The following is an 11,654-nucleotide window of genomic DNA, read 5'->3' on the forward strand; positions in this document are numbered from 1 at the left end:
GTATGCAAAGGCTTTTTGCTGTCACACACGTTTGTTTTAACAGCAACTTGGCCATGAAGGCAATCGCATGGAACGAAAAGCACAGAAAGGTTCCTCCAGCAGCTGGGAGACAGCTGACCTACTTGACTGTAGACGGAAGTATTGACAGGAAACACAAACAGGCTGGGGTCAATAATTTTATGCTGACACTGCTATTTCCCCCAAAAAATATAGACTTGGAAAAATAACCTTTAAAGCAATCCCAGCCCTCATTTTGAGGCCCAATATAAATAATAAATCAGTTTCCTCTTAACCCATGAATAACAGAAGCAAAATTAAAAGTTAAGTTGAATAAAATAAGTTGATGCAGGAATAGAAACAACCTATATCAATAATATTATACAAGAACAGAGGACTCATGCCATCAAGCCCAGTTTTTTTTAAAGAAGTCTTTCTTCTCTTTGCTCACAAGGCTTTTACACCGTTTCTTTGTACCATTTTCTGACCAAAACACTTCTTTCTTAGCTTGATTTTCTTACTCAAGTGTCTTTTTCGCTTCCGTTGATCTCACATCAATCAGAGAAGATACGTTTTGAAAGCAGGCAATGTTTATTGAGGACCACAATGAGTACAATTCTGACATAAAAGCTGCTTTTGTTGATAATCCTCTTCTAACCGTGACGTTTTGTGGAAAAGCCAGCTGCTCATGACGCTTATGTCATCTGCTGACCCTAATGTGCTCCATTCGCTGTGGATTTATTGGAAGAACATGAAAAATCATAATGAGAAATCTGATATAAAGTATGCACTGAACAGAGACGGTGAGGCAGCCACTTTTTCAGAATGCTTTACTGATGATTTGAGCATGATGCATGAAAACAAAAACCATTGCAAATTATGCTCTTGAGCAGCAACGCTCGCCCAAGCTCCCTTCTAGTCTGCACACTGGCTTCAGGGCAATAGATTTACATAACCTGTTCACATCTAAATCTGTGAACAGAATGTCATTACACATGCTTTCTTTAGTGAAATGTGATCCCAACATCTGAGATGCCAACAGAGATGTCCAAAGCTCTTCCTGTTAAAAGAGAGTTCTTCCTTTCCACTGTCACCAAGTGCTCACTCATGTGAGATCATCTTATTGTGGGTGTTTTCTCTCTAATTTTGAAGAGTCTTTACCTTTCAATATAAAGTGAGGCGACTGAATTGGTGCTATGTGAACAAAAGTTAAATGAATTGTTGGGCTTCGTAGCAGTGAGTTTAATCAAATTAACAGCTGTCTGTGTAGGTTCTTTGTCATCCAGGTCATGACAGTCTGGGCAAGAACTGCAGAAACCTCTTAGATGCAACAGTAACATCTTCAAAAATGTAAAGAAGTCCAGCTGCCTTCTTTTTGAGCTCAAGAAAATTAAACGCTTCCAGCTGTACAAATCATTTCATCAGCTTCTTGAGGTTTTTTCCTCAACTGATATGATCAGTGCAGAGAGCAACTACAACAAAGACCACAAAGAGGAGCGTTCTTCATGTTTAGTTAAACCTCCCCCCAAAAGTGCCAGAATGTCAAACCACGAGTGTGGGCATGTTTCCAGACTTTGGCAGGAAGTTATCTATGATTTCATGTGACTAAGCAGCATGCATTTTAATGAAAAAAAATATAAAAACAACCAAAGCCAATGAAACTTTTAATGGCACTGTTAAATGAAAGAAGATGTCCAAGTCATCAAGTTATTGTTTTTTTGCATGGGTTTTAATAGAGGTGGATCTAAACATTTCACTGGCAGAAACAAACATTTGCATTTGGATTGAACTGACATTTGAATATGTATAAGCTAGTCACAAAAAAACAAGCACTCAGCATTACATACATCTTTCATTACACATAATTAGCATCTACTGCGTAGTTCCCTGAAAAATATACCAGAAATTAAAAAGCATTTTATCCCAGCATCTACATATCGTCTGTGTATCCTAAAGGGGACCTATTACTGCTTTGCTAGCTACAGGTGCTGTTACTCTGATGGGTGTTCATGTTAAAAGCATCAAGTTTCCAATGAGGTTAGCATCGGTGCAAGTAAGAAAAAGCGAGAATGCACTAAACACTCCATTTCAGGTACTTTTTTCCCAACTCTTTGCTCTGTATGATGTCAGAGAGTGCAAATATTGCAGGCACACAGGAAATTGGCACGTTTCCCTCAGAGAACGTATGAAATTAGGTGCCGCACCAAGGTTAGGTATTTTTAACTGTGAATCATATTCAGACATACTCTAGTAGAGTTGGTGAATAAAACTGTAAACGAGTATACAAAGGTCCCCTTTAAATGAGTGAAGCAGGACAGTGACACTGAGAAAGTGGTGATTTTATACATTTTATAAATGCTAAAAAATATAATAAAAATATAGTTTCTAAAAATTAATACAAGTTAAGTTTTCAAGTAATTAATGACAAGCTGAAATAAAAACTTTATTTTTGGATTATTAAAACATTTTCTACAACTTAAATCTTGCGCGACATGCTTCTGAAAACAAGCTCTAAAACAGGGGTGTCCAACGCCAGTCCTCAAAAGGTACTGTCCTGCAGCTTTTAGATGCATCCTTGTTCTGACACACCTGAATCAAATGAATGGCTTGTTATCAGGCCTTTGCCAAACTTGATAGTGTGCTGAAGAGGTAATCCAGTCATTTGATTCAGCTGTCTTTGAGTAGGGTTGCATGTAAAAGCTGCAGGACAGTAGCTCTGAAGGACTGGAGTTGGACACCCCGGCTCTAAAAATATGAACAGAATGGTGACATACCACTTATAAAACATAGTGATTACTGTTGCCGCTCCTATAGATTTCCACTTTTCCTTATTCTGCATTCTGTCATATCCATGCTGTTGCAATTGTGGATATTTATATTAAACATGGGCAAAGTTTCAAATAATGAGGCCAATGTGTGCACAAATAGCCCCTACAGAATTCTCCATACACCTGATGCAAACTCCTGTTTGTGAGGGATAGCCAATCAGAACAAAGTTAGCTTTGGGAGGGAAGGGGGGGGTATGGCTTGTCTATGACCAACGTTGAACTTGCGAGGTGGCAGAAGGGTCCAATGTAAACGAAATAATGATTATTATGAACTGAATCATGCAAAGCTACCCTACCACAATTTTGAATAACATATGGACTTGTCAGTGATATATTAATATTGAATAATGGTTCATTATTAACCAACACTGAACCAATGTTACTCAGTCTTCAGTGCCTACAACAATCTACACTAGCAATGTTGGGCAAGATGCACGTGTGCAGCTACTTTTCTCATTTGTGTATCAGTGAAATATTGAACAATTACATATTGTAAAAAAAAGAGCACCCATGTAGGCTTTTAAGCTTTTTAAAAACCAGAGTGGATTTCACAGTACTTTTGCATTTACATAACAGTGACATGGCACATACCTACACAATACATGCAAAATAATGACAACCTAATAGAACAGTAATTTTGACTCCAAGTCACTGTCCTGTGTTTCTGTGTTCGCCAGTGCCCACGACTCAGGGTGTATTTTTGAGCTTTTTTGGGTGCAGCGGAGTGCCCTGTTGTGAATCACATCACACTGACTCACGAGTGCAACACGGTGCAGTTAAATATTGATAAGCCTTTTGCGATGAAGGCCACAGATAGACCACGCAGTGGCTCAGAAATCCATTTTGTCTGAATCTGAGAAACATCCAGAATGCAAACTGAGTCCATAACCGCCGAGGTCACTCAACACAATCTGTCCTTTCCACTTACCATGTATCGTTTTATGAACTCCTTTTGTTGTTCTCATTCAGTGAGATTGTTCAAAATCTGGTCGCCAACACAAATTCATACAAAGTGTCAGAGTGCCCCCTTGTGGTCGAGCAAGTGAACATCCTCTTCCAACAGACTGGATCAACAGTCTTCTTGTACAGCACTTCCATTCAACCTGAAACGTAAACTGCTCATCCCGCTTAAGCCTCCACACCCTACTTAGTGGAGAACAAGGATGCCAAGGCAACAGCAGCGAACCCCAGAACTTCCACTAACCCTGATGCCAGGCTGCTGTGGGGCTGAGCCGTGCAGGAGCTCCTCACTGCCTTTTGCTGTCCAGGATGGCCCTCCAATCATCTGACCATGACAGGAGTCTTCTCTGGGGGAGGCTGAGGGGCAGGTGCTTGTTGTGGCAGGCAGTGAACAGGATGTGCTCCCACGCTGGATTTGGCTCCACACCTATCCAAGTCACAGAAATATAAACATTATTTAAGTAGCAGCTCCCTGTATTTAAGTGTGTGAAGGATATAAATTGTCCTGACAGACCATAGGAACACTGCAGCAGCTGCCTCATGAGGCAATCAAAGCACTGAAAATGGATGCAAATAATTATAACACCCACACCAAGTTTCACAAACATTATTATGCAAAAGTCCTCTTTGAAGATTTTGCTTTGTTCTTCATTTGTTCTTGTTCTTTCAGTGATTTAAAAATAATAGTTATCATCCCTGATCTGCTCAGATCAGTGAACTACTGTACTTTCCTACTGAATTAACTGCGGCAGCAATAATTTACACGACTCAAGCCGACTAACTTTGAGATCTACTCATAAGTTAAATACTCAGCATTTCAAGATGTTTTTTTTTATTCAGGCAAATGTGCACTCACAGCCAGCATCAGACATTAGTGTGTATCTGCACATTATTACGTAAAAAAATCTTTGCACTCTGGAACTCCGTTTGAAAAAATGACTAATGTACAAATGTGTTCTTTTGATAAAAAAAAAGTAATGAAAAACTGACCGTCACACCAAAGCATGTGCACATTTGGAAAGCTGCAGCTGCTTTAGCATGATGGTTACAATTTGAATAAAAATGTAATCAGGTGTGAAAACATTTCATTCTAGCAATCTAATGCAATATTACTGCTGCTACCTTTAGCATGACAGGGGGCAAAGCATAAACTGTGTATAGACAATGAACAATGGCAACATAATGTTCATTCATCACTTTGTTTTGGAGTCTACATTTTATAGCACCAGTGTTGCCATGTTTTTGGCTTAGATTTAGACTCAGCTAACACTGGTTTCTTTACCAAGCTGCATCCTCCGACACCTGCTAATTTAAACACTACATCACAGACTAATAAAATGCTTGAATTTTACTAGATCTGGAATACAAACTTCTTGGATGGGCTGTTGCACACAACCATCATTATCTGTCACCTTTATGAAATATCCTCCAAAAGGCTACAGACAACTGCCTATGTTGGCCAACCAACTTGGCTTAGCCCCGGATTTTAAGTCCCAACAAAATCTAGATGGGTAAGTACAAATTTTTTCATGGTAAACTGATGAGAGAGCAGTGCGTGAGGTAAGCTGCAGGCACTGCTTTCACGGCTCGGAGGTCAGTTATGATCTGCGCTTTGTGTGGAAACCCAGCTAGCATTATCAATGACCTTCAGTGGTATAGTCTCGGCTCACCTGTAAAAGTCAGCGCATGAAAACACCTGGGAAAGGATTTTAGGACTAGGAAAACAAGGAAGGACTGTCTTTTGAGGACATCAATGTTCACATTTTGGACGAAGAAAGGGTTTAAGAGAGGAATAAAGGAGGCCATCTAGACCCGCTGTAAACAGCTGTCATTGAACAGAGGCGGTGGCTTATGGCACCAGCCATCAGCCACATATGCTCCCGAGTTCTTTTCCCATGTGTTTCAACCACTCACACCTTGCCTTAGGTGACCTCAATCGCTCACATGACGGTGGGGTGGGGTAACGTCTAACAGAGGTTTCCTCTGTCATCTGTTGGCTCATATAATATCTCACATAACTAAGAGTGGGTTAACAATCCTCAAGACCACCTTTACTGGAAGAGTTCGCTACCAATTATTCTAGAACTGAAGAAGCTGCTTGGATGAGACGTGAAATGTCTTCAAAACCTAAAGAAGTCTAGTTGGCTTCTTTTCAGCTCTCAAGACTACCATTCTTTGTGTTCCCATATTCAAGTCCAGGAAGATTATCCTGGATCCAAATCCACCATCACTCATGCTTGCGTGGATTCTCTACAGGTACTTCAGCTTCAGACTAATTGGGGATTCTTAGTTGCCCATAGGTATGAATGTGAGTACAAATGGTTGTCTCTCTATGTTAGCCCTGAATCGGACTGGCGACCTGTCCAGTGCGTACTGTGTTTCTTTTCCTATGGCAGCAGGGAAAGACTTCCCTGAGACCTTGAACTGGACAAGTGGAGGAAGATGGATGGATGGATCAAATAACACTCCTTAACCTTGTTGTTTAGCATCTTGTTGTATCCTATTGTGCTGCTGATCTTCTCATAGGTCATTTAGGTGCTTTTTCAGTGGGCATTAGTGCGTTTTCCCCTCATTATTTGTTAGCATCTATCTTTATTTTTATGAACGACAACATGGCCTTGACTACCCAGAATGCACTGCGATTGCAGCGCTCTACTGAAATTTGCAAAATGAAATGAAGCAAGCTAAAAATAAGTAGTTTGAATGCTTTTTGTTTTTGTTTAGCTAAACTTATTGTTCAAAAATGTTGTTTTTATTTCATGAAAGCCATAGAGGCTAAACCGGAGCAGATCGCTTCACAGACCAAAAATAACCTAAAAAGATTGTTAGAGCATTAATATTAAAATAAAAGAATCATGATAAACACAAAAGTGCACCCACACAAAGTTCCACGGAGGCCTCACCTAGAATGTCGGGTTTGTCGTCTATCAGGAGGTCGCCGGTGATTAACGTCTTGTCTCGGGTTAGAATGACTTGTTCCAGGAAGTCACGGCCCAGATGCTTCTCCACCCAGGCATACTAGACAAAAACACACACACACACAGCAGATGAGATCTCATCAGCAAAGAGTGGAACACATTAATCATTTCCACAGAGAAATGGATATTTGTTATTGATTTGCAGTAGGCCTACCTTCTCATGTGGGCAGTGTTTGTAATGTTTTATAGGGCTGGTGCAAATAAAGACATCTGTGCTGCAGAAACAAAGGGAAACAAACAGACCAGAGTGGAAAAGTTACAAACACACAGTATTATGTTTACCTTCCAGCTGCTTAGGCCTGAACTTTTATGACAGGAATTCATGTGGGGAAGGTTCCCAGTAAACATGAAATCATGTGTATGGTGCATTACCCTGATGGGAGAACGTGCACATTCAGGCACTGGTGGCTAAAGAAAGCCATTCATTTTTAGCAGCAGAAGAAATGTAAGCGAAGTTCATAACTTTTGGTATTTTTAGATGTTATTCACGTGCATTCTCCTCTGAGAATAATCCCAGAAAAAAAAAAAAAAGTAGTCACAGTCTGTGTCACGCTGATTCAGATCACACTTATTAAAATATCATCAAAAACTACACGCGACCGTCCCCGAGTAAGACTCGGGGTGATGTGTTTTAAATCATTTATTAGAAAAAGGGGAAAAAAATACTGAAAATATCACAGCATGGGGCCATCTGAGTCGTGAGGCTGAGTGAACGGGAGAACAGCGTGGTGCTGGCGCGCACAAAGACAGGCTGTGTGGTGACACAACATGGAGGCCAGGTGTCTGTAATTGTCCCTATGGCCTGCTGCTGTCACTGACTGCAGAGCACAAATAGATCATACAGAGAAGACAGACAAACAGACCATCACATTCACTACTGATGCCAGGCCTAGGAGGCTGTACGGCAGCCTCGACGCTTGATGCCTTCAGGCACAGCCCTGAGTGGCAAGTTGTCTCTGTTTTGGCAGCGTTGAGGATCCAAAACACAATCACTGTTTTAATGTGTGTAAAAAATATATAAAATGTGCTCCAAACATAAATATCAAATTTACGTGTATGTTATAGAATCTAGTCTTGCTGGCTTTTGTGAGTGACTGGAATGAGCAACAGGGGCTTTCTGACTTGATTCATTTGGTCAGGTTCAGACAAAACAGAAAAAAACCTCCATCAAAAGGAGGCGTTCACAATCTGTCTCAAAAATCACAGACAGAATAAAAGATGGATGTACAGTATTGTGCAAAAGTCTTGAGCCAACCCTAATTTGTATTTGGTTCCGTGGAAGCTAAAAAAAAGTGCAGTAAAGTCAGTTCAATCTTAGAAAAATGTCAAAGATTGCTCAGCTTAACAAGCATAAAACATTATTTTTTGTCACCAAAAGGTGATTGACAAAGAGCTATTAGCCAAAAACTTGCCTTATTTCAGCATGGTGTGGAGTGTGTTCTTAAGAATTTGAGGAAATTGAACAGGTGAATGAAAAAAGAAGAACAGGAGATGAACAGTATCTGAAAATCATATCTTTAAGAACTAGGGAAAAAAAGAATCAAGCAAAGAGCTGAAAACAGATCAGAGAGACGTATCTTGAGTTGATCTACTGTTCGATAAAGCCTTGTCAGAAATTGTGTCAGTGGAAGGATGACTGTCAAGAACCTGTGCTTAAGAAAGGGAAACAGAGAGAAAAGGCTGACGTATCCCAAACTACATAAGAAGTAGACTGAAAATCAGTGGCGACAGGTCTGATGGAGTGATGAATCCAAATTTCTTTTTTTTTTGTTCAGATCGTCAGTCTCTACAGCTGCCTATAAAACATGGTGGAGGCTCTGTCATGGTTTGGGGCTCTATTTTAACCAGTAAAGTTGGGGATGTTGTCAAAATTGGTGGAATTATGAACACAAAAAGCACACAACACTGGCTGTATTGAAGAACAAAGGCGGTCATACCAAATATTGACTTTCAAGCTCATTATATACTGTATACTGTTATATACTGTGATTCTTCCCTCAGCTCTCTTTAAGCGTTCCCTGTCTAACCCAACCCGTGGCATCCTTTTCTGTCACACCAACCCTCTACATGTCCTCCTTCACTACATTGATAAATCTTCTGTGTGTGTTCCCCTTTTCCTTCTGCCCAGTAGCTCAATTTTCACCGTTCTTTTGTTGCGGCACCCATTTCCCATTTTCATAGGAGAGTGTGAAGAAATGGTGGCGCATGGCTTTTACATAACACTGTCGCTTCTGGGCCTAAAAAGGACGCCAATGCCAAGTGTCTTAAACATGCTTTCTTTTTAATGACCATCAGGGGGGGATAGGTGCAGGTGTAAAGAAAACCTGGTCTTATAAAAGTCTATGGGAAAACAGCCCTCTGACCTGTCCCAGGTAAACACTTTGCTGATGTGTTTAGGAGCACAGTCACTCATTTCAGGCTTCCTGCCTCCCAGCTTTTCTTGTAAACTGGGCTGAGCAGGCCATTGTTGCTTTGCAGGGCTTTTGTATGAAAACAGAGCCTTAAAATGCAGCCAGCTAAATGTAGAGACTGTGGAGGAAGTCAGATAAAGTGAACTAAACAGGGTGAAACTGTGTGGAAAATGATAAACAAACCACAGAGCCTGGCATTATTTTGCAAAGTTAAATACATATTAACTCAGAACACCATTTCCCCCACCTCCCTTCTGATCAAAGTGCTACATGCAAATATCTAATCATGCACATTCTTCTCCCATTATGGTGATTTAAGCCACTTGTGATACAACAAGAACTCCTCTCAGTCTCTTTTGTGTATGTGAGATAAATGCACTGCAACTTCCAAGACCTACTCATTCATCTCGGCCATCTCCTTGACCGCCTCCACTCCTCCTGGTAGCGGGTCCAAGTCTATGAAGAAACCTTTGGACTCCCAGATGCTGATAGCTTTTTCCTGGAGTTTAAAAAAAGGAAACAAAACACATGCATACAGCTTATCTGCAACCGTGTAAATTAATCAGGTGCATGTACAGTATGTGTATCCACGTGAGTGTTCATGAGCCCTGAAGAAGTAAAGTCCAAAAGGCCAACTTCTGTGGACATGATTACAAGGTAGCACTTTGCTTCTTGCTTGGAGTAGGTGAATTAAGACACTGAAGGAAACACATAATCAAATGGAGTAGTGAGTGAACTGCTCAACACTTCACATTAAAGTGAACCACAAGGAAATCGAGGTTGAGTCATTCATCCACACAAACCAATTCAAGAATGCGCATCCATGGCTGTGTCTACACATGAAGCGGGGGTGACACCAGCCCCTTAAAAGTCCCCCAATCCTAATTAATGCTACTGAGCTAGAGCGCTGTTAATCTCACAATCCCCAGAGCCATGGGATGAGAGCAAGGATAATGCCTGATTTAGACTTCTGCGGGAAGTCTACACTGTAACTGTAAACTCCTATGCCATAACCTTCCATGCCATATAGTCTGACCCGACATGTAGTTACATTTCTCGGGTTACGTGGAAGGTTGTGGAGTACGATTAAACTATTTATTGTTTCTTTTTAACCAGAAACATTTAAAGGTATTTGCAGTTCCAGTTATACTATGATGTAGATTTGCCGCAGAAGTCTAAATCATGCACGAGACCAGTAGTAGACTGCAATGTAGTACATGTGATTATTCTGCTTCCACTGTAAAAATTCCAGCATTTAATGTCCATTCATATTATGCTACTTTCTTCTAATTTTCACTGTATTCTGGATGAAAATATTGCAATGCAATAGTCCAATACTTACTAAGAAGATTAGAAGGTACTGAAAAAGTGGGGCCATCTTTTGTTTTTTGTTTTTCAGAATTCTGACAAAAAAATCCATTTTTCCCAGTGGCCATAATCCTCTTCCATAAATACTCCTGTACCACCCTATTGAAAAGGTCCCAGTCCAGAGCAGTCAGAAACTTGACTGTTAACCATATGTAAATGAGACAGACAATCTTTTGAATTAAAACTTGTAAAAAATAAAAATAAAAAACCCAAATCGAGAAAGCCTAAGTTGAATTTCAGCCACTATATTTAGTGCTGCTGTCACTCACACAAAGGTCACTCCTCAGCTGCCCGTACTGCGTTGACACCCAAAACCCTCTCCTGTCCTCCAGGGTGATGTAGGGCTCCGTCGGGTACCTGGCCCGATACTTCTTCAGGAAACCCCCCTCGAAGTCCGCCAGGACTCCGTCCATGTCCACCAGGACCCGCAGTCTCTTCCCGGAACGAGAGATGAACGACATGTTTGCGCAAATCCTCTTAATGGGATCTCGGAGCAAAGTTTTCCCTCTTCCTAGTAGGCGTGTTGCACTAAGCAGCAACATTTTTCACGCCCTCGGTCTCTGCCCTCTCCAAACAGTCAGCAGAAACAGCTTGTAAAGTCGGCATGGGACTTACACAAACAAAAATAATTCCAGACACTGGAGCTAAACCCCTTTCAGTACTCGTTTTAGACACTGTTATTCGCCCCTTGTGAATTTTTGTCCAACTTTTCACATTCTGAGCGGCAGTTGAGCTAACAGACGCTGGCTAGCTGACAGGCTAGCACCACAGCAGCCGCAGCGGGCAGTTCAACTGTGACCTGCCTGTGGCGGTCACAGTTGCCGGGAGCTCTTTGTATCGTTTGTCAGTGTGTATTAGCCGGCCGGCATCCAAGGCATGCCTTTCTAAAATTCCACAGCATATGAGATAAACAACATATGCTGTTAGAGCTGTCTGAGGTGAAACGAGAAGTAAACAACTGGAGCTGCTGCACCAAAGGGAGAAGCGCTCAGCTGTAAGAACAAACTGTACTACGAGCCCGTGCGCAACAAAGATCTCACATGACCAAGATGGTTCACTCCTCGCTGTTTTCAGGAGCCATGTACAGTGAAAAATATAAAATTTTACAACAA

General features: G+C 41.1%; 1 protein-coding gene across 1 annotated transcript; it reads right to left on the reverse strand.

Moving 5' to 3' along the window:
* Positions 1 to 1,738: 1,738 nt before the first annotated feature.
* On the reverse strand, positions 1,739 to 11,630 carry nt5m (5',3'-nucleotidase, mitochondrial). The gene is made up of 5 exons (XM_085465561.1): positions 10,812 to 11,630; positions 9,573 to 9,673; positions 6,918 to 6,978; positions 6,689 to 6,803; positions 1,739 to 4,212 (listed from the first exon to the last, which is right to left on the reverse strand). Exons 1-5 carry the CDS (start codon positions 11,082 to 11,084, stop codon positions 4,073 to 4,075), a joined length of 690 nt encoding a protein of 229 aa, XP_085321687.1. The 5' UTR covers positions 11,085 to 11,630; the 3' UTR covers positions 1,739 to 4,072.
* Positions 11,631 to 11,654: the final 24 nt, after the last annotated feature.

Source organism: Copadichromis virginalis, linkage group LG8 (assembly GCF_057382275.1).
Source record: "Copadichromis virginalis isolate Kocher_CV1m ecotype Utaka linkage group LG8, C_Virginalis_male_GT1.1, whole genome shotgun sequence".
NCBI lineage: Eukaryota > Metazoa > Chordata > Actinopteri > Cichliformes > Cichlidae > Copadichromis > Copadichromis virginalis.